Source organism: Grus americana, chromosome 7 (assembly GCF_028858705.1).
Source record: "Grus americana isolate bGruAme1 chromosome 7, bGruAme1.mat, whole genome shotgun sequence".
NCBI lineage: Eukaryota > Metazoa > Chordata > Aves > Gruiformes > Gruidae > Grus > Grus americana.
Window position 1 is genome coordinate 15000936 of NC_072858.1, and position 27031 is coordinate 15027966.

A 27031-nucleotide genomic window follows, 5' to 3' on the forward strand; every position below is an offset into this window, starting at 1 on the left:
TCAGTCCAGAGGCACATACCTCAATTAAAGAAAATCAAACAACAAAACCTGACACTATTCCTCAAAGCAGAATTTGAAATGGCTAAGTTTTGAGGACAGTAATCCATACTTCTGAACATAAACACAGCAGTTAAAATAGCGGAGGAGAAAACCATTGATTCAGAAAAATTACTACCAAAACCTGAAAAAGCTGCATTAATTGAGAATGAGTAAAAAGCATCACTGCAGCCTCTGCTTCAACATTAGAACAGGTTCCCTTGAAGAATATTACTTAAAAGTCAATGCAGCACAGCCAGACTACATTAAGCAGCAATCATCAAAACCTGGAGCCACCCTTCCCATTACAAGGCACAAGGAACCAGGCTGGTGTGCACACCAGCACGCTCCTCCTGCCACTCTCCATCACGTCTGCCCATGCAGAGGCAGGTCAACTCCCCACTGAAGGAACGAATGTGTTAGACTGTTTTGCTTGCTGTTTGCCCTGTCAATCATAAAACATACAGGTAGAAGCAAGCAAGAAGAGACAAGACATCAAACCACCTACCACAAGCATTTATGGAATAGCATGAGCAGCTGTTTAACTGTTTCCTGCCTCCAATTCACTTTTTCGTCAAGTAAAATACTCTCAACTGCTCCAAACAAGAAAATCCAAACTAAGATGACCCCCTTCATTCAAACATCTTATTACACACCAATTCCCCTCATCTGCATTGCCTCTTCAGACTCTGACTCTATCAGTCACAGGGCATGCCTGTGCTTCCCTCACTAGCCCTAGGGGTTTGTGTATCATCATCACACACACCACAACCACCGCACAGAAAGTGTTTGAGCACCTCAGTTTTGTTTCCTGATTAAAAGTACCGCTGCTTTATATCAAACACTGGCAAGTTTGGCAAGAAATATTTTCTCAGCATCCAGCCTGCTCGTCAGCCTCTTGTAGCACCCTCCACTACCACTGCTCTGTGACTCCTGGCAGCGTTTGTGCTTCACGTGTGGAGATCTATACCTTGCCCTAGCAAGGAAGGTCTGGAATGATCAAACAGCAAGGCTTAATTGTAATTATCCCACTTAAGGCCAGCACCCTTCTCAGAGCCCCATCTAGCAGCACAGAGGAAACACCAACAAGCATTTCAATCCTCAGGCATGAGTGTAATCAGGTTGCTAGTAGTAAAGTCGGAGTTAGACCCACTGGCTTCAGGAAACAGGCAGTGAGTGCAGAAGACATTTAACCCTGAGCTTGCACAATTACCCCTAGTTCACATTGATCAAGTACAGCAACTTCTTTAAGTTCATTTAGGAGAGACCCTTGAGAAGACAGGTTTTTTCAGAGCTGGGGTAGCTGGCATTGCAGAACTGAGGTGCTAAAAAGTCACTTTGCAATTCTGCACCGGCCTCACCACAGAGCTGCAGCTCCTGGGCATCTCCACAGGAGACCCTCTGAAGCAGCAGTCACTATGGCTGGACAGATGGATCCAGCTCTTGCTGGTAGCTCATCGGTCTGGCAAGAGGCCAGCCAGCACCCAGTCAAGCTGACATGCAATGCACCTCTAAGAAGGTGCTTTCCAGGGTGAGTTCTGAGGAGAGTTAATGAACATGGGAACTCTTCGAGTTTATCCCCTGCAGGGAAGACGGTGCCAGGAAGGGCCATGGGAACGGGTTTCCTGTTGTTTCCAGAAGGTGCCTACATACTCTACGCAGATTTCTAGTGACAGACACTATTTGAAATCCTTTGCCCACCTCCGGCTGCCCAACCTTATCAAGTCTGTACAAAGCAATATATCAGCTTGTTGTATTAAAAGGCTTGTGGGCTGTTTCCACAAGTGTGCTGTGCTGCCTCCCTCCTACTGCTGCAGGGGGAAGAAAAAAAAAAAGCAAAAAAAAAAAAAGGGTTATCTAACACAAGTGACTTTCCCTACGACAGCTTCCTTCCTCTTAAGTTACATAAGGCCACCACAGTGGTTCCAGGCGAGCTCCAGCTTCCCAGCGGGTCAGTCAGGGATGCAGCCCAGGATATCAGGGCAGGACAGAGGGCGTGAGCATCCCACCCCCAGTAATGGCACTGAGGTCCATTGCTGAGGGCTAAGTCAGAATTATGCAGCCTTCTTGCATGACAAGCTGCATCTTTATGGCATAAAAGGCAAACTGGTGAGCAAGCACAGGGAATGCGTGTTAGATCCTGGGAGGGAGCAGAGTTTGATCCTTAGTGGCAGCCCGGGAAAATCTATTCTCAAAGTCTAGTAATAGCTTGAAACACTCAGAAAAAAAACCAAGTCTCCCTCTGACACACCCAGGGTCACACTGGAGGCTGAGATCTCTGCCACAGATACCCATTCAGGTGGCTATGTTCAGAGTGTGGTACCAACGCCCCGGCTAGCACTCAGCCTCCCACGGCAGTAACTGCCAGATCCATGATGGAAGCAGCCAGGTGGAAGCAATTCCAGCCGGGATAGACACTCGCCCCTGAGGAGTCACAGTGAACAGCAGCACTCACACACAATTACTACCTGATTGGGAAGACTCCAGAGTGAGGGAGGTCAATACACTGACCAGCAAACCAGTGTGAGAGATTAGCAAGTGGTCAGAGCCGATGTGTAGGATTTGCAATGAAAGGAAAACACCTCCACCTGCTAAGCAACAAGCATCTCCCACACACACAAAACCTGCTTCCAAACTGATTTTAATAACACCTTACATGTCAAATGATTCGTGCTGGAACACTGCTGACACAGGCACTTTGACACTGACACATGCAAGACAAACCCTTATACTGCCCTTTTTCAGGATGCTCTTCCCCAGGGCTACTTAAACACATTCATCGGGTCTGAGGCACACAGCGAGCAAGTCCTGCCTAGACTGCACCAGGTGAGCCAAATAGCTCTCCTCACTCCTGCCAGCACCCCCATGCTTCTCTCCAAAGGCCAAGCCTCTCTGGGACCCACAGCACCATGCTACCTGGGAGGCAGCTACAGCAATGGGGCGCCAGCCAGTGTCAAGCTCTGTCCTGCCCAGAGCAGACTCAGCCAGAATTAGCTACTCAGTGGTTAACACACCGCATGACAATCCAGACGGATCATCTATAGTCCCTGAGAAATTTGGTAGGCTTGGAAGAGAGTCAGACAAAAAGCGTGCAGCAGCAACTAATTAAGTTTTGAAAAACACACATCCAAGTCATATACCTATTCCAAAACCGCTGCAACTGCAGGAGCATCCAGCAGTAGCTCTAAACCAGCTACCTGGAGCACAGCTAGTAACGTACCCATGGCAATAATGCTCAGCAAAGGCTAGTCGGCACAGGTATTTATCCAGTTTCGGTGGCAGGTTTCACTGCTACGCTAACTAGTCAGGCACCGCTAATGCCTGCTGCGGTACATCCTCCCGCCCACAGCCACTGTTGCAGGGTTCGACCTTGTATCACAATCTACATATCAGTACACGCGTTCACACAAAGAGCTGGAAGCGTTGGAGGATTTTATTAAGAAGAGCCCAACTTCAAAGTCAGAGGTACATTACAAATTTGTTACATTCTCTATTCATGGAGCTCATTCAGGAGCAAGAAGGGCAGCCCCAGGGGAAACCCAGTATTTGCATCTGCACCAAGAGTCTTCCTTTGACTACTGTTAAGAGCACTCTGAAGCTTCTCTGGAAAGAAAAACCCAAAGTGGGCAGAAAGGAAACAGCTCCACAATGGGAAAAAATTGGAAAAATCCCAATCCGTTCACCCTGAGAAGACCTTAGAGGATTGTTTGTAGTCGCTTCCCAGCAGCTGACAACGGGACTGCTTTTCACAGCTACCTTTTGACAACCTTTCAGAACTAGTGTGTGATCCCCCAGTGGCTGCAGACCACAGATCAGTGTGCTGGTTTTTGAGTACATGGCCTAAATTCAAGACAGGTGATGAAAAACCAACAGTCCAGCCCAAATTCCACCTATTTCAAAACCTATCACAAAGGCAAGTACAAATGTGTTTTTTCATCAGCATGAATTCTATGCACGAAGCAATTTCACTCAGAGGTGCTCAACCATGTTTTAAAAATAAACGCAGATACAGGTATCAGAGAGAAACTCCTTCTCAGCACACGGCCTTTATAAATGGAGCCAGGAACTCCTCCAAGAAGTTCCGATTGCAATCACGAACTCTCTCCGAAGATATGCAAATAGCGTTTAAAAAAAGACTAGTTCCATGAAATAATCCACACAGCTAAACCCCTTCATTTAATAGGTATGTGGTTCTGCAGATTCTCCAACATTAAGAAGTAAGGATCTGCTCTGCTGTGCAAACTGAAGAATATAACTTCAGTTCCCTGAACAAAAAAAATTGCTGTTAACCATAGAGAAACTGATACATATAATTAAAAGCTGATTAGTGTTACAATATTTCTCCTAAGGCAGGGAACTTTGTTCAGCAATTTCCTCTTCTAATCTAAACCAACTAATAGCTGGCAGCCAGGCAGAGGACAGACCAGCAGAGAGCAAGCAGTGGCGGAACTCATTCTACCAGGCTTCAACAAAACCAACCTCCAAACTTTGCCAACTTCGCCATCAAAGGGAGAGCAGGTACCTGTAGCATAGCTCGACCTCGCACAAGAATTTCCTGCACAGGACAGCGTAAGAAGCTCACCTGATTTCTACAGGCAAAGCTCTCAGTTCTTCCTGCTGGCTGAGCTTACAGTCGGAAGAACTGCTAAGTGGAAAATGCCAGGATAAACAGGCCTTCACATTACTTCTTGCATGCAACCGACCATCGCTGCCAATAGCAGTTTTTCTAGTGTTTGAGTTCCAACTGCAGTGAAGCCCTAACCAACCCCTTAAGCAAACAAGCAGCAAGGTTTCTTCCCAAATAAGGGTCTCCACCATTCTTCATTATAGACCTAAATCTCCCTCCATCCCACACAAATCTTACATCACTCTAGTCAGTATTGTTTTAAGCTGTTGACAGAAAAGTGCTGAGTCCCAAATCAAGGTGACTGGAAACTCATCAAGCTTGAATATCTAAGATTAGAAATAGGAGTAAAAAAAAAACTGATCAGACCACCACTGAAGTACCGCAGTACTCACCCACACAGATGATTAAGAAATTATTTGTATTTTGAGGTCTCAGATTTGCAACGTCTTATTTTGGTCCACTGTGTCAGTTTATGTACAAAAAAAGCCTAAGCAATAAAAGCTAACAGACATATTTCACAAACAACAACACTTCTTTGGAAGACAACAGCAATAGCTTGGCTGTCAGAGCAAAACACAGGGAGGATGTTATTCTTCTGTTGCTCAGGACTCAATCAGATAGAGACATACAGGTTAAAATGAACTGTAAATAAAGAAATTGAGTGTTTACTAAACTTTTTCCAAGTGCTGGAGTAGACACTGGTCAATGTCAGGTCCAGCAAACACTCAGGGGTGACCTGACCATGTTCCTTAGGCCCAGGAGAAGGGGCCAAGCACCAAAGTGATAGTAAAAAGCAAAAGAAACTCCTCTTCGCACAAGGCTAGATGCTAGACACTTATCTCGATAGCTAAACATCCAAGTACTTCCTTCATGCCACTCTCCCACATAAACAACTGCTGTTACTGGTGTCAGACACTGTGTCAGCAGAGACAGTAAGCAGCAGATTCGCAGTCTGCGATAACACATGGCTACGCAAGGGCAAGAGAAGCTAGCTCTGCCCCGTGGGTTTTATGGGTGCACGCACAGCACTCATCTGGCTCGGAGGCTGGAAGGCAGGGTCACTCCAGTCAGCGCCGGCCATACTCGAACCCCAAGCTCCAGGCCAGAAGGCAGAGATGTTGCCTCCTGTGCGTGAGGGGAAACTCCAGTCCCCCACGCTCTGTGGGAACCTCTTCACTGAGTAACGCACACTCCCTTTTCCCGTGACCTGCCCCGGCCAAGGCCCTCATCAGCCACCTCTCACTCAAGGGAGCGCCAAACTACCCCAGAAACCCCAATACATCCTCCTGTCTTCAGTGCAACCCTCCCTAGACCCTTCCTCCGACTGCCAGTGCCTCCTCCCCAGGAACCCCACCAAATACACCTCCCAGGCACCCCATTGCACCCCCAAACCCCTCCTCCACCAGCCCCACTGCACACCCCCAAACCTCTCACATCTCACCCCAAACTGAGCACACAACCCTCACCCCTCTCCCCTTGCTGCAACCCTCCCCAGCCCCACTGCTCCCCCCAACCCTGGTACTTCTCCCTAGCTCCACTGCTCCCCCCAAACCTTTCCAACCCCACACAAAACCCACAGCCCCTCTGCTCCCCTGCAAGACCCCCTCGCCCCACTGCTCCTCCCCTAGACCCACGCAAGGCCCTCGGCCCCCTCCAGGCCGCAGCCCCGGCCGCCTCACCAGTACTTGAGGATGGCGGTGACCTGGAGCGGGTTGGGCTGGTCGGGATAGAGACGGCGACACTCGCCGTAGATACCGTGCAGCCCTGGCGGGAAGAGCGACGGGAAGGAGCCGGACCCGGACCCCGAGCCTGAACCCGGCCCGCCCGCGGGGGGACCCCCGCCAGGCCGCACGCCCTCCATGTCCCGGCGGCGGGGACGGCGCGGCGGAGGCGGCTGGTCCAGGCCCAGCCCAGCGCGGCCCGTTCAGCTCCGCTCTGCTCTGCTCCCGGCCCGACGCGCGCCCGGCCCGGCCCGGCCCAAGCGGCGCTGCGCGGCGCTGCGGGAGGAGGAGGCGGGCCCCGCTACCCGGGCGACGGTGAGTGACACGGCAGCCCCGCCAATGGCGACGCGCGACTCTGAGGGCGGCCGCGCCTCTTCCCGCCCCTCTCCACGCCACGCCGCGAGCGCGCCCTCTAGCGGCGGTGGCGGGGCACGGCGTGGAGCAGGGCGAGGAGCGGGGGCGAGGGGCCCCGTCAGGCGCCGAGGGGAGCGCGGTGCGGGGCTGCGGGGTGCGCGGGGCTGCAGGGGGGGCCCGTGGGCGTGAGGGGGGTCTGGGGGTGCAGGGGGTTACCGGCACCTGGAGGGGCCTGAGGGAGGAGGAGGCGTCGCCGTGGGGCAGCCTCAGGGAGGGGTGAGAGGCCTGGGCAGCGCTGAGGTGGGCAGGGGCCCGGCTGGCGGGAGGCCCGGGGCTGAGGCCTGGTGGCTCTGGCTCGCCCGGGGGCTTACTGCAGGGCAGGTCCCGTCCTAGGGCAGCTCCCCGGCCACTGCCACCCCTGGCCTCGACACTCAAGCCTGTGTCAGTACTACCTGCAGAAGCGAGGCTGTGAAGTACAGCAATTCAGCAGCTGCTTCTGTTGGACTTCCATCTGTCCGTGCAGCAGGGCTCGGCACAGACAGCTGGGTGCGAGGCTTAGTGCTCATCTCCATGCCGTTCATAACCCGGTGGTTCTGCGGGACCATGGCTGTGCTCCGAGCCATGGCCAGCTAATAGCCTTATTTCCTTTACAACTGCTCTTACGGCTTTTGTTACTGCTATCTTTGTACCTTCTTCAATCCTCACAGTGCCTTTATTCTCCCCTTGTAGGTACCTCAGAGGCAGCTATCACAGTAAATAGGTGAAGTTCAAGGGCTGTCTGATCGAGGATCTTAACCTGTGTACTAAGCATTCTGAAGATCTGGCTCATCCCTGACTTGCAACTACACCTGTGGTCCTGCAAAGCCTTGTGCGTATGTGTGAGCCGGCATGTGTTCAGTAGTCCTATGCATTTTTGCTAGAGCAGTGTCCTGCTTTTTAATCAGCATAGAGAAGAAATGAGCTACAGAGTGCTGAGAGGATAGGATGAGTGCTCCTGCTTGTTGCATTTCTCATTTAAATAGCTGAGAGTTTATTCTAAAATCAATATTCACAACGTACCTTTTAGGAGATCCCATTTAGTCAAGAAGCTGGCAAGCAGACAAACAAATGACTATCCACTTGAGGAGATGAGCAGTTGGTATTCTCGTGAGTCACTGCTGCTCACACGAACGGTATTTCACTTGTCCCGTTACTGTGATACTACTTTTTGTGACATCCACCCAAGAAGTCAATTACAGTCAGCTGAGAAGGTAAATGTAACAGAGTCATGTATGAAGTGCTGCGTCGGCTTAATACACACATAACGAGTCTCTCCTGGCATTTATTGAAGTGATATTATACTGGTCTTGAAATAATTTAAACCCCTTCATCCTGTCGTGCAAAACCGCTCTTTTACACAGGGTGAATGATGAAAATCACTAAAGATAAATATCAAGTTAATATCGATTCAAGTAAATGTATCATTTTAGTGGTGTTGTCAGTCATCGATGATTCAAAGTGCAACGGAAAACAACAGGGAACATATTATTTAATACTCAAATGCCTTTTATGTTCATTCTTTGTACCGACACTGCTTTTCTGGATGTCGTGCCTCCAAAAATGCAGAGAAACCAGGTGATACTCAGAGCAGATGCGTTGTGACCCACAGTTCGTAGGGATGACCCCATGAAATGACAGAACAGTGAAATGCCGTCATTGGTGGTGGGTTGCCTCTACAGAAAACGATGTGATCGGGTTTTCTCTTTTCCAATTAGAAAAATTGGGGGAAAAAATCCGTTAAACTGGAAAGCAGCCAGTTGGAATCCAGTGCTTTTTGGTGGAATCTGGAACACGACACCCGCCCGCGTTACTCGAGTTTCACGCCGTGTTTTCGCCCCGTGGGTATCTTTGCCCCGTTTCCGTTTCGCGGACTACATCTCCCAGCATGCCCCACTCCAGGCGCACCTTCCCGTAAGGCGCCGCGCGGGGCCCAGACTACATTTCCCAGCAGGCACCGCGGCCGGAGGAATACATCACCCAGGCGGCTCCGCGCCCCCATTCCGCGCATGCGCCGCCGAGGGCTGGGCTGTTGCTCCCTGACGGGTGGCTGCGGCGGGTCCTCGCCATGGAGTCCTACGACGTGATAGCGAACCAGCCCGTCGTGATAGACAACGTGAGTGCGGGCGGCCGCGCGTCCCGGGACCTGGGAGGGGCGGGAAGGGCCCGCGGGCCGCAATCCCTTTGTCATCGGGGACGGCCGCACCCCGCCCGCCGCCCGCCCCCCCCCCCCCTTGCCGGCCTGGCCGCCGCCTTGGGCCCTCGTACAGCGCTGTATGCTGTGTCCTCGCAGGCCGCCACCGGGGCGGGGCTGCTGCGGTTCGGCGCACCGCGATTGGCTGAGGAGCTCGCCTCTCACCCGCCGGAGGGCCGCTGCCCCTTGCTGGTGGGGAGCGGTCGCCGCCGAGGTGCCTGCTGGCTGGGAGGGGCGGGGCGACCCCATTGGCTGGGGCGGCTGTCAGTCAGCGGGAGCAGCCCTCTGTTACCTGTCGAAGTGGGGCTCCTCCCGTCCCGCCCTCGCGGAGAACACCTGTGTTCATTGGCCGCTAGAGCTGTCCGTCAGATGGGGCTGCGCCCCCGGCTCTGCGGCCCCGCCTTGTCCCTCTTTGTGCCCGGGGGACAATGGGGCCTGATGGGCCCGGCCTTGGCTGGACTCCCAGCGTGCTCCGGGGGTGTTTGCTTTTCTCTGTTGGGCCGTGCTGGAGATGATACCCTGCAGCCACCCCCACATCGCAGGCCAGCTCCCTGACAGGCCCAGCAAAAGGAGGATGGTCACCCCCTGTACCAGCCATGTCCCAGCACATCCAGCCTAGTGGTTGCAGCAAGGGAGTGCCTGCACCCAAGGTGCCCGTTCGCACACAGAGGCCTACAGGAGGCAGAGCTCCTGAAGGAACTGTTCACAGCATGGGTTGCATCAGCTTTAATTTGACTGGGGTGTGGTGTTGCAGATGGCTGCTTCCAGCTGATAATGTTTCTCATTAGCTCAAAGCAGACCTTCAACCTGCATGGGTAATAGCTCAGTTTGAGGTGAAGGACAGTGATTGTGAGCCTTGTGAGATACTTCTGGGTCCAATTCTGATTAGTCCCGTCCATGCTGGCCTCTCAAGAGAAAGGACCATCCAGGAAGGGTGGGAGGGCAGATCTGAGGGAGCCTCCTTCAGCGTAGTGAGTCACCAATTCATGCTCCTCCCTTCAGACCTCTACTGCTAGTGATCCAGATTTTGTTGTTTCGAAGGGTCAATGTTGTGCTCCCTTCTTTCTCCATAATCTTCATGTTATCTTCTCTTTTGGAGACATTAAAGAATGTTAGGTTGGTTGTTCTTAGAAATGACTGGAGTAGTAGTGACCCTGCTATGGTGTCGAGGGATTAGCTAACCATTAAAATTATTTCCAGGCACTCCGGTACTGTGGGGATGAGTTTGTTTTATAGTCAAATAGTAGCAGCCTATATCTAATTTCAGCCTGTCCTTTTGTTATTTAGTGCAATGATTGTCGCCCCTGCTTCAGACCTAAAGAAGGGCTTGTGTGGCAGCAACTGACTCTGTTTCTTTTCTCATTTTATCAGCTGGTCCTGTGAAAGCTAATTCTTCTTGCCTTTCTGATCAATGAGTTCTGTCCTTTCCCCTCCCCGTACAAGAATTAGATGGTTGTCGTGACATCTGCCTTTAACACTGGCAGGCTGTCAGCCAAGGAGCCTTGTGGTGACACTGCATTTTTGGTACTCCTCTGAGTTCAGGCAGGATAGGAAGCGGAGCTGCTCAGAGCAGGTACCGCTGTTCCTGCTGCCTCATTACTGCTCTTGCTCAGAGAGCTGCAGGCAGCTTTTCCATGCAGAATGTCATCCCATCATGTGTGTGTGAGAGGGGGAAATGATGTACTCAGCTGGTGAACAAGCCAGACCCACTCCAGCCCTGCTCTAGTATCTCGGCATGTTCCAAAAGGACATTAAGGTTTGTAGCTAAAAATTCAACAAGGAGTTGGGGTTTTGTTGTTGTTTTTTTTTTTTTTCCTGTTACCAAACAGTACACTTGGCTTTGTGTTTTCAGCAGGGAGGGTTTTGTAATATACAGTGAGAGGTTGTCGCTGTACCTCAGCACAACCTTAATATTCCTTCTTGTCCAATAAGTCATTTTTAAAAGAATTGTGTTCCCATCTTGCACTGTAACAAGCTCTCCCTGAAATAAATGGTCTGGGAGCCCTGATGAACGTAATGCACGTGTAAATAGACAGCATGATCCAACCATGGCCTAAGCAAGTGCAAATTCCTTGACCTCCATGGAATTGTCTCTGTTTACATAAAAGAGGATAAAATTTGGCTTTGCAGTTGAAGTGGTGGTGTTTTAAACAGCTGAGCTGTCAGTGAGGGCTGTTGTGTCTTTAGTTTGTTCTTGATCTTATAAAATGCGTATGTAATAAAATAGTTTTACGACAACATGAAAAGTGCACTCTCCATAAAAAGTGCTACACGGCAGATTGACTCTTGGTGATTTCCATTTAAATTTGAGTCCTAAATGCATCAAGATGAATGAATCAATAACTAACTAGCTACAGAGCTCGCAGAAGAGGCATGTTCAGTTACTTCAAGGTACTCACGAGAATTTTCCATGAGATTATCTTCCTTGACCTTTACAATTGACATGTAGTTTTTCCTTCTTCTTTTATTATTTTGCTCAGATTAAAAAAACAAAAAAAAACAACAAACAAAACAGAATGAAAGCCCAGCCAGGATAGTTACTGGTGGAAAGACATTAATTTTAAAATTTTTTTAAGTTTTAATAAATCAGACCTTGTAGCAGAAGGGAGGATGCATGGTTTTTTGCTTATTTGAAACAAAGATAAAAAAAAGGGTCTTTACTTTTAAACATTCTGAATCAGGGTTATTTCAAAATTTGAAACTTTCCTCTCACTGTATAGGAATCTTGAACTGGTCTATACTAAATAGATTTACTCAGTGCACACATATCTTCAAAGAAGTAAAATGTTTCCAAGAAAAATGGAATAGGTCAGAAAGTGCAGTCAGGTCTTCGTAGTGTGGAGACAGCAAACAGCTGTGCTCCATTTATTCCCAGGCACTTGGAAGCACAACTGTGTTGAAGTCCCATCCTACCGGCACATTCAAAACAGTCATTTGTCTTTGACTCCAGCGAGGAGTTCTGAACTACCGACACATTCGGTTAACTTTGAACTTCAATATGTAAATTTTAAAATGTATAGCTTGCTGGGAATCTCACCAGGACATGCTGGGTAGTTTTTGGCCTGGCATAAGGAAGTTTCTATCTCTGCGTTAAAAAAGGAACATAATTGTTCTCCTGAAACCACTTCCCAGCAGCGGACTGTGCTGGCAGCAAGATCAACAAGTATCTTGAATAAAATATTCAATAAGCACAATATTCTCATGTGGTTACGTTACTGCGTTTGATTCAACTTTTTTTGCTATGAGGCTTGACAAAGGATGGTATTATTTGCCAGGTATAGAGTTATTTATAAGCTATGATAAAGAAAATGAAAACAGTGGGTTTGTTTTAGTCCTTGCTTCACTTTGAAGTGAATAGCCAGAAGAGAATCTGTCTAAAGGGAAGTCTTTTAACACTTCACAGGCCACTTTGTCACGCTGGTACCTGTTAGTGCAGACAGGATGCAGCTGGAGCCGAGTCCCTCTTGCCCAGAGGGAGTAGTCCTGCCCAGGTGCCAGCTTGGGTGCACTCCTTGAGCCAGCCTGGCTGCAGGCATTTGTCAGGAGACGAGGATTCAAGCAATCTGTCTTTTATATCTCTTATAACTAACTAGGTCTGGTTTGCAGAGTGTTCCTGATGCTCATCTCTTACAGATCCATCCTGGCAAATCTGACTGGTGGTTTTAAGGCGGGAGTGCCCCAGCCCTGGTGGCAGAGTACGCACGCTCTGTGCAAAGCCTGGTACCTCAGCTGAAACTGCTGGTGAAAGTAGCTTGGGAATAAGGCGCTGGACTGTGGAGAGGCTGGGGCCGCCTCACATTCCTTTCTGCTGAGCCTGCTCTGGCTGGTAACCTCTGGCACTGGAACGGGGCAGGCAGCACGGATGGCACCATCCAAAACCACTGCAGCAAAAGCTTGTCTGGCAGAGCCAGACCTGAGCAACTCGTTTGGCCTCAGCCTCCAAATGAAAGCAGTGATGCTGACCCACACAGAGGTGGTGGGAAGGGGAAAGCAGTGGAGGACCTGTGTTGCTACGCATTTTGAAATGCTCTGGGGCAGCCAAAATGTCTTTTTGGTCTCAAAAACAGTGCAGTCCTGCTGCAAAGCCCTTGCAAGTGAACAGGCACTTCACAGGTTGCAGGTTTCAGTGCAAACTCGTGTGCTTTGTGCCCAGTATGGGGTAAAGTGGAACTGCTCCTCTTTCTGCAGAAGAGCTTGCTCCCACAGTAGTCTGGGATTACTAGTGAAACAGCTTATCCAAGGAGATCCTATGAAAATCTGCTCCTTAGCAAAACTTGGGTGTTCCTGCAAGCTGCTCATTGTTTCAAGATGTCATTCCCTTGTGCAGGGAGAGGAAATGGAGGAGGGGAAGGAGTCAGCACAGATCTAAGTTGATGATGGGGTTCCCAGGATGCTTTTGGATGATACCGACCGGGATGGGAGCTGTGGGGCCAGATGCCCAGCGCTGACTCACTGCCAGGGCCTCCCTGTGGCTGGTTTTACCCGCTCTGTGTTTGCTGCTTGTGCTGCTTTGAACGTTGCAGAAGGCTTTTTGGATTTGCGTCTTTCTGACTGCCATACCTAATCTCTTCTTCCTTGTCCCTTCTAAACAAGCCCTGTCCTGTCAGCTGCTTTTCCTGCCTCCAGCCCTTCCCCTTGCAGTCTCACTGGCACCTTTGTTCTTTCCAGACCCCAGTCTGGGTTTCTTTCCAGTGTTTTTTCTGACCACATTTCTGTGACCTGCCTCCTTAGCATTAGCTAGTTTATTTACCACCTGATCTTCTTTTCTTTAGTCTCTGTTCCAGCCTGTTTCACACAGCCCTTTCCTACTCCCTTCTCTGACTTTATCCACCCTCCCTCCATTCTTTCCAAATTGCTTCTTCTGAGAGGCCTACAGCCTTCATGCTCCCCCTTTTAGCAGTGCTCCTGAAGCTGGCAGGTTCTGTTTGTCTTGGTCAGCTTTCTGGAGTGCTCTCCTGCACCCAGAGAGTATTTAAGATCGATAGAAAACTGCAGAGCTTGGATTTAGCCTCCTGCACCCCTAGCTATAGCAATGGGTAGAAAAATACAGCGCGGCATTTGGGCGTGTAGGTGGAGCAGTACCAGGATGCTCCCAGAGGATGCTCCCAGAGGGTGTTTGTTCCTTGTGTGATGTGTTGCTGCCAGGGAGGGTGCCAGTTACTCCCCTCTAGTGGCCAAGCTGGCCTGCTGGCACCTTCCCATACCCAACCCTGCCTAGAGAATCAATCCCTGGGGAGCTTTATTGCTCATAAAAAGAAGATCTAGCAGTGCTGATGTACTTTGCTACTCCTTTAAAACTTGCAAAGATGACTGACCAGATTATAAGCTAATGTATTAATCTGTTGCTCCCGCAGGGTTCGGGTGTGATTAAAGCGGGTTTTGCAGGCGATCAAATACCGAAATACTGCTTTCCCAACTAGTAAGTATTCTGCTGGTCTTGGTAAGTTCTTAGTACCGTGTATCAATTCTTTGATACATAGAGGGGAAGAATGGTCCAATTTTGTAACTGGAGAAATGAGTTATTCTTTTTCTGCCTGCTGGGCAGAAGCATCAGGGAGAGGAGATCTCTGCTATTAAGTACTTTGAGATTTTCGGGGGGGGATGTACCATAAAAGGTAACTTATTTTGTCAGGCTCAAGACCCAACCAAAGCTGTAGGATCCTTTAATCTTGAGACATGAGGAAAAGGACCAGGAAAAAGACAAAGTGGGAATGAGAGGTGTGAAGGCGTCTGTATTTCTTTGATGTGTGGTCTGATGTCTTGATTCCTGTCAGACTTCCGTGGAAGTTTTCTGAGAATTTTACTGGAAGGAGGACTGCTGGATCAGGAACTCTGAATAGTCACTGGCTTTTATTTAAAATGGGATGGCTCTTTAATGAGTGTATTTGTGTTCTGAGCAATGTGCTCGGTATGGTGAGGTGGGGTATGGGACTATAAATGTCTAATCTGAGAAGCCTACCTATGGTCAGGTGTGCCTGTCAGCCTAGACCATTGCTCAGCATAGCCATGTTCACCCCAGGCACTGTTGGAACAAGTAAGTCCTGAATCATCAGGGAAGGTGTGGGCAGACTCACCTGGCTTATGTCCTGTCAATTCAGAACTGTCTGCAATCTGTTCCCTTCACCTCTGGTTCTGAGGTTAGCTCAGGGCAAACATGGGTCTGTCTGCACCTGATAGTGCCTCCAGACTCACACGTCGCTTTAGAAAATACTGGTTAGGACAGAGAGGAACACAAAGTAGTAAATTCTTGGGTGTACCTGAGCGCTCTCTCTTGAAACATTTATATTCTTGCCTCTGTTCTAGTGTGGGCAGACCAAAGCACGTTCGTGTTATGGCTGGTGCTTTAGAAGGGGACATTTTCATTGGTCCAAAGGCAGAGGTAAGAAAACCTATATACTGTACTTCTCCATATATCTCAGTATGCTGCTGTTAGGAGGGGCTGTAGCAGTTGTGCTTAAGGGCTGTGATGCCTTGATATCAGCATATAGATCTGAAGAGCAGAATAGATTGATGCTTTTAAGTGTGTCCAAGGTGGAGTGGCAAGCTTCATGAAATTCCTGTGCAAACCTGCTGACCACAGACCTTTTTCCCAAGTCCTTCTATATCCCTTTTTTTTTTTTTCCTAGGCTACTTCTAGGTCTCTATGGTTACCTCCCCATCTTTTTGACTGGGAACTTTAGAAATGGGACCCTACTTGGTTGCCTTTTATGTCCCTGGTGTGGGCAAGAAGTTTGCTTTCCACAGTCCTGCTTTTGTCAGTGTGTAGTTCGTATGGTCTCACATTTCTCGTGAGCCCTCCAAAATACATTTCCCAATACCACCCTGTTATGTTTTATATCATGACTGAGCTGGTAAAAGAAAGGTACAATTTGATAGGTGTCTGTATGTTGGCTTGAAAAGTGTTAGGATGGAATGTGCTCTGCAAATGCCAGACTTTTGTACTTGGTATAAAAAGGCCTTGTTTAATCTCGTGAATACTTCTCTGGGAGAGATGTTTGTGATTAATGTTCACTTTTTGCCCTTGTCTTGGTTTCAGCTGGGATAGAGTTAATTTTCTTCCTAGCAGCTGGTATAGTACTGTGTTTTGGATTTAGTATAAAGATAATGTTGATAACACACTGATGTTTCAGTTGTTGCTTAGCAGCAATTAAGTCAAGGAGTTTGCCAGCAAGGAGGCACGAGCCTTCCGCAGGAGGTGAACAAGAAGCTGGGAGGGGCCACAGCCAGGACAGCTGACCCAAAGTGGCCAAAGGGATATTCCATACCATATGACATCAAGCTCAGTATATAAGCTGGGGGGAGTTGGCCAGGGAGGGGCTGCTGCTGCTCAGGGACTTGCTGGGCATTGGTCAGCGGGTGGTCAGCACTTGTGCTGTGCATTACTTGTTTTGTATATTCTTTTACCATCGTTATTATTCTCTTCCTTTTCTGTCCTATTAAACTGTTTTTATCTTAACCTACAAGTTTTATTTTTCTTTCGATTCTCTCCCCTATCCCACTGGTGGGGCAGGGAGTGAGCAAACGGCTGTGTGGTTGTTTTACCTGCCAGCTGGGTTAAACCACAACAGCCCTATATGCTAGACATAAGTTGTCTTTTAGTGCAATCAAAAATAAGGGAACCTAACATTAAATCATAGTCATAGTGCTCAGAAATGTGATGGTTTGAGTCTCTGACAGGTATGTTCTGTTGTTGTTTCTGTTTGCTCAGGAGCACAGAGGTCTCCTCTCAATCCGATACCCGATGGAGCATGGCATAGTGAAGGACTGGAATGACATGGAGCGCATTTGGCAGTATGTGTATTCAAAAGACCAGCTTCAGACATTCTCAGAGGAGGTGAGATACCCTGTTACATAATGGCACAGGCGTCACTCTGTGTGTGTATAACACCAGGAGCCTTGGAACTCCAGGAAAGATTTGGGACTTTTCCTTTGCTTTTCTTTCTAAATGTGTCTGTTGTTAAATTAGGCTCTTTCACCTCTCAGTAGATACTGCACAAGAAGTGTCCGAGCAGAATTCCTCCTCGGATCTAATGTTCTGGCCTGACTGAAAATCTGACTTTCAGCATTCGTTATTCCCACTCTCTCCAGTGATTCTGCTCTAGGCCAAGTGCTTCTAACTTTTCCTGTTCTGCCTGCGCATCAGGCATATCCACTCAGCAGTGACATGATTTGAAGTGAGGAAGGAGAAAACCACAATCCTGTGGTCTGGAAGGAGCTGACCAAAAAATTATTAAATGACTGATTGCAATAGGTTGTATAAGTGGAGTAGGAATATTTCTGCCTGCTCATGCTAAGACCATATGCCTTCACTCGTTCTCAGAGTCTGTGTATTTTGGCTAACCTGGCTGACTTTTGGCACTGAGAGTCATCTTGTTCATCCTTCTTGGGGCAGGGTTGCTTATAGAGTAGGCTTCCTAATACTTCTTCATGACTAGACTAGAACCATGTTGGTCTTCCAGCTTAACAGAGGTTATTCACAGTCTAATACAGCTCGGTAGCTGAAATTATTCCTTTCTAACAGTCCTCTTGCACCAATAGGTTGTAAAATGAATAAATAAGCAGAAATTTTCAGGAACACACGTCTAGCTGCCTCCTGGTTATTGCAGTACAGCTTCTTCTTTTCTTTACCAGCATCCTGTGCTGCTGACAGAAGCACCTCTAAACCCACGCAAGAACAGAGAGCGTGCTGCTGAGGTGTTTTTTGAGACCTTCAATGTGCCAGCACTGTTCATCTCCATGCAAGCTGTGCTTAGCCTGTAAGTGTCTTTTGTCTTTGTTTTGCGCTTGTGAAATGTTGCTGTGAAATCCATTTTTTTAACAAACAAAAAACCCTGTGGAAGACCACACTGATGTCTGACTTACCCCTTTTCAAGCAAGAACTGAAACTCAATTTAATTTCTGTAATAAAGACTTTACAGGAATTTGCTGAATTATCATGAGAACTAGATTTTTGGGGGTTTTTTAGCCCTTGTTCACATGAAATCTCTGCTCCATGAGTTGAGCCTGGATGTGCTGCATGCTTGGGGTCACTTTCAATCACTTGTTCTGACTTGATTCTTTGCCCCTTTGCTAGCTACGCAACTGGGAGGACTACAGGAGTGGTGCTGGACTCCGGGGATGGTGTTACCCATGCGGTTCCCATCTATGAAGGCTTTGCCATGCCTCACTCCATCATGCGGATTGACATTGCTGGCCGTGATGTCTCACGCTTCCTGCGTCTCTACCTCCGGAAGGAAGGCTATGACTTCCACACAACCTCCGAGTTTGAGATTGTCAAGACCATCAAGGAGGTGATGCACTGTCTGTCTCTGTGTTTTTCCAAGAAGGGATTTCTGCCCAAGGGAAGTTGTCACTCCTGAAATCTAGTGGGAAGTACCAGCCTACCTAGCTCCACACCTCATTCCTTTATCTATCTGAGGGAGGCTAGGGCCACTAAGATAATTAAAGGACTGGAGCATCTCTCATATGAGGAAAGACTGAGCTGTGAGAAGAGAAGGTTGGGAGGATCTCATCAATGTATATACATGTGTGAAGGGAGGGTGCAAAGAAAACAGAGCCAAGCTCATTTTAGTGATGTCTAGTGACAGGACAAGATGCACAAACTGAAGCACAGGAGGTTCTATCTGAACAGAAACTTTTTTCTGTGAGGGTGACCAAGCACTGGCACAGTTTGTCCAGAGAGATGTGGAGTCTCCATCCTTGGTGATATTCAGAAGCCATCTGGGCATGGTCTTGGGCAACCTGCTATAGATGACCCTGCTTGAACAAGGCGGGTGGACAAGATGACCTCCAAAGGTCCCTTGCAACCTCAGCCATCCTGTATTCTGGGAGACTTAGAGTGAAAGTTGCATCTCATCCCTATTGAGGGGCTGTTAACATGGAGATGAGACAGGCTGGTGGTTCAGAATCTGTTTTGCATTTACCTGTGCTGCAGTTTCTCAGGGTCTGATGACATCTTTCACTAGTGGTTTTTTATGCTTCAGGGTAAGGGCCATTAAAATCCATGGCAGGTAGGGATCGCAAGTGGGATATTGCAAGTTGCTCCTGCTCCGTGAAAGGATTTACTCACAGCATTCACCTTTACAAAAGATTCCCCTCTTGATAGGGTCTGCAGTGTTTAGTGACCTTGGCTTCTGTTGTGTGCCAAGAGAGGAGGACAGAGGGGGCAGTGAATAGTAGCTCAGAGATGGTGACTGCTCACAGCAGCTTTGCATCATCACCGTGCTCACACAGACGGCTTGCTCTCTGATTTCAGCAAGGCCGTGTGTGACTCGGGGCTGCCTGCACGTCCATGCCCTCAGTACGTGGGGTCAGTCTTCGGATCGGTACTGGTTGTGGTTTCTGTGTGCTGATGCCTGGCAGTCCCTGCTGTGCCGTGGGCCCCATCAGAAGCTATGATTGCCGCAGCTAACTCTGGGCTGAGGCAGCAGCCTGTGCCAGGGCTTGAGAGCAATATTGAGCTATTCTTGAGCCTGTGACCTACCAACAAAGGGCCTTAATGGAAATAGTTTGCTTGTTCTGCGTGGCTGTGGCTCGGTGTGGCTGTGCTGAGGGAGCAGTGTTTGTGCTTTGTGCCGTGGTACAGCTGAGTGGCTTTTGCCTGTTGCCCAGAGCAGGAGACTTCATAGGGTTGTAGGTTTTAACCTGGTAGCTGCTCTCTGTTCTACAAGTGTTGATTGCTGAATGGGAGAAAAAAACCTGACCTGTGCAGGTACTGCAGCATCTGTGGACCAGAAGATCCTAGTGATCAGAGGCTTGCTGGAGAGTTTTTTGCTTCAGAAGAAGCCTGTTTTGTACCAAGCATCAGCTGCAGTGCAATTGCAGTGGCCTTACGGGACAAAGCAAAAGGCTTATACTCTTCAGAAATACACTTGTACTTTTCATAAATGGCCAAGGCTCCTTTTGCATCTTGGGTGATGAAACTATTAAAAGGCATTGTGCTGACTGTTAAGTGTAAAGTGTTGCACCAGTGCAATCTTTATTTCTGGACTATACGCTTAGGGAAACAAAGAGCAGGGGAAAGTGAGCCAAGCCCTATTTTGCATACTGACTACCCTCACCAGTGAGACTGCTAAATAAGTGAGGAAACAACTTGATAGTCGCTTTCCAATCTACACCTTTTGCTTTGCTTTAAGATTAATTTTAGCTGGGGAAAGTGTTGCGCATTTCTAGGATACATGTGCCTGGAACTTGCAGTCGGATTTCTGTTGATGCTGGTGCCGTTTATGACTTGATTTGCAAAGATCAAGAGGGGTTGAGTGTGGCTTCTTGTGTTTGCAGCTTTCTTGCCTCGGGAGAAGTTTGGATATGCAGCCTGAACGCACCATGGCAAGCACAAAGCTGAGATCCTGGACATGGGAGTTTCTCAGTCCCAAAAGCTGCTTGTGATCTGTTAGAGTCTGACTGACTTGAGTTTTGTGTTTGGTTTGGTTTTTTTGTCTCTAAAGGGGAAAAAATTAGGAAAGAAATTTGGGGATGTTGAAAAATCTATGAGAGAAATTACCTTAAAAGGAGAACCCTTACTTATACCTATTTCAGTGCAGGCATTGTTCTCTGTTTCTTGGTTTACTGTGAGGGCAGTCAAACACTGTAGCAGGTTGCCCAGAGAGGTTTGTAGATTCTCCATCTGTGGAGATACTGCAGACATGCCTGGATGTGGTTTTGGGCATCCTGCTCTAGCTGACCCTGCATGAACAAGGGAGTTGGACTACATGATCTCAAGAGGCCAACCTAAATGTTTCAGTGATTTTTGTTTAGTTTTTTTTATTTAATCCCCAAATGAATAACAATTTGGAATAGCAAAGCTTACTATGCAATAAAAAATACGGAGTGCTGGAGCAGTTTGAAAAGTTAAAGTATTTTGTTTCCTGTAACTTAAAATGTAGGTGGGCAATGGGAGGTGAGCAGCTTAGATCGTGTTAAGAAGTTTTTGCTGTTAGCTATTAGTTACCATTTACCCTGTTGAAATGCAATAATGGACTTTGTTCACACTCCTAATCCCTTGCGAAGTTACGTGAGCCTACCTTTATACAAGGTGAATGTCACTAAAGGTGTTTCAGGTGCACGTTTTACTTTGCGCTCACAGGATAGGTACCCCATCTGTGCTAGGGGAGGTAACCTCTGAGCAGTATCAGAGAGCTGGAAGCGAGAGGTGAGCAGCAGCTAGAGGGGGTGTGAGCGTACTTGATCTCTCTAATCATAACATGGAGCTGTAGCATGAATAGGTATTTTACCTGATGTGAACCCAAAAGGTCTTTTCCTCAGCACAAAATATCATGGAAATTTGTCTCCCCAAAGGGATACATGGATTTTGATTGTTAGTGAGAAAAGTATTTTATCAGAGGTGTGTGGGTTTACCCTTCTCATCTTCCTCTCCCTGACTGTTTCCTCTCCAGCGTGCCTGCTACCTGTCAATAAACCCCCAGAAGGATGAGACTCTGGAGACTGAGAAGGCTCAATACTACCTGCCAGATGGAAGCACTATTGAGGTTTGTAAGGACCACTCTTGGAGGATTCCTGATGTGAAGCACAGGGTTTCCAGAATAGCCCTCTACCTAGTGATGCAAATTTGATGCAGTGTTAGGTAGGAGGGGATAATTTTAAAAGACCAGAACTCATCCCAGGCTGTTGACTGGCCACTGGAATTTTTAGGGGAAGAAAACATTATTAGAAACTTTACAACTTCTGCTGTACAATTTATACTGAAAGTCCTGGGTATGGATGCAGTATGACCCTGGGGAGTCTGAGCTGTTTGAGTGCAGGCTCTGATGTAGCAAATCTTTATGCAGATCAGGTGTGGAGTGTGGGTAGTAATCAGCTCACTGTAAACTCAGTAGTGGTTTTGGATGTGGCTTTTGTCCTGCCTAGAGGTGCAGTACCAATTGCTTTGAAGAGTGAGTTAGGAATATTCCTCAAAAGACTGAGCCCTCTGTAGAATGGTTGAAGGAGGGGAAATACAGGTCTTACCTCCAGCACTACGTGGTGCTCCCTTTTCTGCCAGTGACCTGCTGTATGGGGCTGAGCAAGTTCCTTCATCTCTTTCATCTGTAAAATGAAAATAGCACCTTTTCTAGGAGCAGTAGACCAAACTGGCATTCACCTGGCAACTAGTGATGCAGCATGAATGTCCAGGAAACTTTGTTACTCTGAAGTTTCACCTAAAACAAGTCCAAGCTGTAGACAGTGAACAGAGCCACACCATGCTCTCTTCCCCTCTCTGTTAACTTCTCCCCTTGCAGATTGGCTCTGCCCGTTTTCGGGCCCCAGAGCTCCTGTTCCGGCCAGACCTGATAGGGGAGGAATGTGAAGGACTCCACGAGGTGCTCGTTTTTGCCATTCAAAAATCGGACATGGACCTGAGGCGAACGCTGTTCTCCAACATTGTGCTATCTGGAGGCTCCACGCTTTTCAAAGGTTCCTGCCTTTCCTCTTTCAGTGGGCTGGGACGTACCTGATCTCTTGTTTCCTTCTCATGTGAAACTGGGAAGATAACCTAGATCGCCAAACTTGTCCTGTGGGATGAGGGCTGTGGGAACTCTGCTCTCTCAGGAGGGGTTACTGTCTAATTTTCTGAGTCCCAGTCATACCCTTCTGGGTATGCAAGACACCTCTGCCCGTTGTACATCACCTTCTGGGCTTGAAGGGCTTTTATTGTTTTCCTCCTGTTGCTCTGACTGTGTCAGGACTGAATAGGTGTGCTCGTTTCTGCTGCTGAAGTTCAGAATATTTGAGATTAGGTACCTAAAAGGCTCTTGCATTTCCTAAGGTTCCTTTAGGTCTCTGGTGTGTGAGAGAGTCTGACAGTCCTGGCACTGCATGAAGTGTCAGCTATGTGGGTGCAGAAAGCTTTCTACCCATCCCCTCAGGGCTCAGCTGGCCCCCATAGACTTAATGATATCCTCTGCCAGGACCCATCAGCCTGTTACCCACAGGTGGACATCTCCAGATAGGTCCTGGTCTTCTGTTCAAACCCTGCTCCCCTGTACAAATGGGCTGGACATGGGAGGAATGTCCAGGGATGGAGAGAACTGTCCCACCTATGGTCCTAGCTAAAAATCTTGTTTGCTCATCTCGAGTTGCTGCTGAGAGGTAGAGCCTGTTGTGCCAGCGTGTGAGGTCTGCCTAAGGGAGACAGAATCCTGCTCTCTCACTGGCTGCGTTCTTCTCCTCTCCAGACTGGTCTCTGTGAGATCTGGAGTGGGAAATGTGGGTAGGACTGCATAGGACATGTTCACATTGTTAGTAGGTAGAACTTGGGATTTTGCTGAGGGGCTCAGACTACACATTTTCTGTCTGTGTAGGTTTTGGCGACAGGCTGTTGAGTGAAGTGAAGAAACTAGCTCCGAAGGACGTCAAAATAAGGGTAGGAGCAATCTCTTTTGTGTTTATCACTTTCTATGTCTGGTGTTCTGGGGCCTTTAAAGAACCATGCTGAGAGCGCAGCTGCCATTTGCTTCAGACCAGAAACAGCAAACACTGTTGGGCTGTCTCAGGAAAGCTGTTGTGACGAAAACCTGTTTGATTTCATCACAGAGAAGGTGGCTCCTCTGACAGTGTGACCTTGTCCAGGATCCTGGACTACTGGGGCTGGTTTTTTGGGGGGGGACATAGGACGACACACATTGCTTGGTGTCTGTCTAGTGGGAGAGATCGTACCTGTGTTTGTCAGCTGTCAGCTATAGTGAAATGGGGGCAGGGTGCCAGGAGGAGCAGACTGGAGCTTGGGAATGTGCTGACTGATTCTCTCTTTCTCCCAGATATCAGCCCCTCAGGAGAGATTGTATTCCACGTGGATTGGGTACGTACTGCGCAGCCCATTGGCACTCTCACTGTTGTCCCTTCCGGTGCTGTGTATTAGGAGGGTGTCATTGTTCAGCTGTGCGATGCTCAGCCTGCTTACTGAGCCTGACTCCATCTGCACTGCCAGCCCCTTGGCCTTTTCGGTCCTGAGGGCTCCCGCAGGAACTGTTAATTTTCCTTGTCTTACCAGTCTTAACATCCAGTCTAAGGTAGAACAAGCTCATAGGTAGTACATTTCTTAGGGCAGAGGCTCTAGGTACGTTCTCCCTCTTGTGTGTGTCTTTGCTGCAGATCGGGAGAACTAAACTCTCCTAGAAAGTGAGAGCAGATCCCGTGTGACCGGAGCTGGTGCTTGGAGCAGCAATCAGCAGGGCCTTTGGGAGGGGGTGGCTGGTGCCAAGCCCCATGGTGCTTGGCACGATTGAGGGTAACGGGAGGAAGTGGCTGTCCAGAGAGCATTTCTGTTGTAGATAACAGGGAGCCTCAGCACCTTCCTGACATAGGGAGGTGCCACGCGATAGAAACAGCTCATCTCTTCAGGGATAGGATGAGAGTGCCCCAGCGTTTTCCTGTAACCCATAACGTGCCTGTCTCTCCCCAGTGGCTCTATCCTGGCCTCACTGGACACCTTTAAGAAAATGTGGGTTTCGAAAAAGGAATATGAAGAAGACGGAGCTCGTGCCATCCAACGAAAAAGCTTCTAGCCCTGGGACCCATCCTCAGTCTCCTCTGAAGACTCACTTCAGTTCTAAACTCGCTTTTCTGAGTCCGAGTGTCTGAGAGCTGCCTGTGTGTGTGTGTGCGCCAGCATGCCCCGTTGTCACTGAGCAAAGGCGACAGCAGCAGGAAGGTTGTATTAGTACTACTAACTTCTTATTTTTTTATTTTGTCAGTTTTTTTTTTTTAAATGGAAAGGAGAAAATACCAATCTGACTTTCTCCAGAATGGCCCATTCCTTTTTTCATTTCAGTCCCTTAATTCCTGTATTGCAATCACATTTGTCACTGTAAAACAAACAAGCAAGCAAAAACAAAGGGAACAGCTTATAGAAACTGCAACGGGGAGCCAACCACTGCAGACTGCTCACGCAGGCTATGGTCAGCCTGACTGCAATGCCTGGATCGTCTGGAAACACATAGCTGAGGCCCCATAGCTACTTTCTTCTTCAGTGTCTTCACCATCAGTAGTTTTTTGAAGTTGTTTTTAATATATTTTTTATTAAGAGAAAGCACATTCTCAACAGTTAAACCTGTTTGCCCCCACTGTTTTTGGTGCGTGAGTGTGTGTGTATGCGTGTGTAACTTCTTAGCCTGATGTGTGGATCTGCACTGCAGCTGGAGAAGTTGGTGATAGGACTTAGTTTGTATTGCATGGAGTAGAACAAAGCAAACCTAATCAGCTATCATTGTACTAGACGGTTATTCTCTCGTACCTTGTTTTAAATACCTTTTCTCCTCTGGAAGCAAGTGCACCAGAGTGGGGGTGAAGGCACTTGTGTGTTACCCTTCAACCTGCCAAGATTTACAGTGCTGAGTTCTCATGTTCTTTCTCTGTAAGAGTTGAGGCTGTTTCCCTCCTTCCTGCCATGTCAGGGCAAAGGGAGCATGTATTTGCAGCCAGGCATAACTCTCGTGTACTTTATCCATTCTGGGGCAAAATAATAATTGGAAAGGTGCATTGTAATGTAAGAATTGTTTTATTTATTGAAATGTCTGAGGATCTCTCAAATACTGACCACAGCACCTGGGAATTATGCTTTGGGTCTTCTTTGAACACTTCTTACCTAGCTGTCCCTTGTTCCATGTTAACACTGTTCACAGCACACATGCTTGGTGGAACAGCCAGCCCTGTGATGCCACCCAGTAACTGCTCTGTAGGGAGTCCTGCTGTTCTCTATGAATACACTCAATGAGAGGACAATAAACTGTACCAGGATGCTGGTGCAAGCGGCAGCTTTGTGAGCGGGAAGCTGTCGCAATGGCTGTGTTCTACTGTACTGTGCATGCCTTTCTGCTTGCCTGCTGGCTGCTTTGCTCTACTGCTTTTACAGCCACAGGCAGGCCTACAGCCCTGCTTGTGCTGGGTTGTGCCACTGGTTCTCCTCTAGGTTTTTCTTATGCATTATTTGGTGCTCTCCCCCCCCCCCCCCCCCCCCGTCAATTTTCTGCAGCACCTGGCGGCAGCAGCAGCAGAGCTGGAGTTGCTGTGGCGGTTCCTCCCTGTTCCCCTCCTTTCTGTTTGTTGCCACACATAAGCTCGGGGCTGCTTTCAAGCGCAAAGACAGGGTGAGAGCAGGAGGGCTGCAGCAGCCTGGCTGCCAGCCTGCTGCAGAGCTGTGGCAGCAGCTGGTGCAGTGTCCCAGCTGACATGAATGTAAGCAGCAGCAGCATGTTCCCCCTGGCAGGAACCACATTTTGGGAGTTCACTGTTGGGCTGGGAGAGACTGTAGGCTGGCAGGGTGGTCTGTTCCTGGCTGAGGCCAGGCTGCTTGTTCCCCTACACCCATCAGAGCAGACTGGGGGGTTTTTTAAGCAAGAACCTGTCGGGTACAAAAAAGCAGTTGATGCTCAGCCTTGTTCTGTTGAAAAAAAAATCAGTTGTGTTCTTGCTGGTTTGCTGCAGCGTGCAGAGAGGCAGAAGCAAACCCCTTGTTCAGTTACCATGTGCCCCAGGCAGTGCTGGTGAGCTCTTCCTCCCCTCCCAGCCCCTCCGCTGGCCTTGCAGCAGCCTTGCTCCATTTTGTAACCTGCAGTGACCAGACAGAAAGGCGCCGTCTCCAATCTAGCATTCATTTGATCTGCCTGTTCCCTTGCACACTGTCCAAACCATGTTGCCTGGTGGTGCCCAGCATACTTAAATAAAGTCATTCATATACAACCCTTGAGCCTCCTGATGTCATCTTCCCACATTTGCATTTTTGAGGAGGTAACCTGTATTCTTCTCTTGCCTGTGCAGAATTGTTGCTGGCCAGTCTCTGCAAGGAGATACCATCTCTGGTCAGGATTGCCTTCCTGATCTGACTTCTGAGGGAAGGAGAGTCCTGGGCTGGAGCTGTGTTCTGTGCTGGTGCTGTCCAAAGCTGCTCTCCTCCTCAGCAACCATTGTATAGTCTGTCCCTGCAGACAGATCAAGGGCAGCTGAGGAGCTGGTGCAGGCAGCGAGGAGAGCCCTGGCTTTGCAAGGGTGATGGAAGCAATGCCACCGTTGTCATGAGAGGAGCTGGCACCAGCCCAGGCACTCGCAGACAGCTAACATGGCAAGCTG

The 27031-nt window shown here is 48.6% G+C and overlaps 2 protein-coding genes across 3 annotated transcripts in view; one reads left to right on the forward strand and one right to left on the reverse strand.

The window, feature by feature from the left end:
* SUFU (SUFU negative regulator of hedgehog signaling) overlaps positions 1-6680 on the reverse strand; it is a 99727-nt gene extending 93047 nt beyond the window's left edge. For both annotated transcript variants that reach the window (XM_054831434.1, XM_054831432.1), the window contains exon 1: positions 6343-6680. In XM_054831434.1, coding sequence (XP_054687409.1) covers positions 6343-6524 — 182 coding nt within the window. In that variant the 5' untranslated portion in view covers positions 6525-6680. The remainder of the gene's footprint in view (positions 1-6342) is intronic.
* Positions 6681-8738: 2058 nt separating this feature from the next.
* ACTR1A (actin related protein 1A) lies at positions 8739-26644 on the forward strand. The gene is made up of 11 exons (XM_054831727.1): positions 8739-8890; positions 14323-14387; positions 15272-15347; positions 16677-16802; positions 17600-17724; positions 18042-18258; positions 21364-21456; positions 22207-22381; positions 23269-23330; positions 23725-23765; positions 24369-26644. Exons 1-11 carry the CDS (start codon positions 8843-8845, stop codon positions 24469-24471), a joined length of 1131 nt encoding a protein of 376 aa, XP_054687702.1. The 5' UTR covers positions 8739-8842; the 3' UTR covers positions 24472-26644.
* The last annotated feature ends 387 nt before the right edge of the window (positions 26645-27031 follow it).

Bases quoted from the DNA above. Each gene is read 5' to 3' on its own strand.
- ACTR1A (XM_054831727.1), top strand. From the start codon at position 8,843: ATGGAGTCCTACGACGTGATAGCGAACCAGCCCGTCGTGATAGACAAC. The intron at 18,259-21,363 runs GTGATGCACTGT...TTTCCTCTCCAG, and splicing joins TTGTCAAGACCATCAAGGAG to CGTGCCTGCTACCTGTCAAT. The intron at 22,382-23,268 runs GTTCCTGCCTTT...CTGTCTGTGTAG, and splicing joins AGGCTCCACGCTTTTCAAAG to GTTTTGGCGACAGGCTGTTG.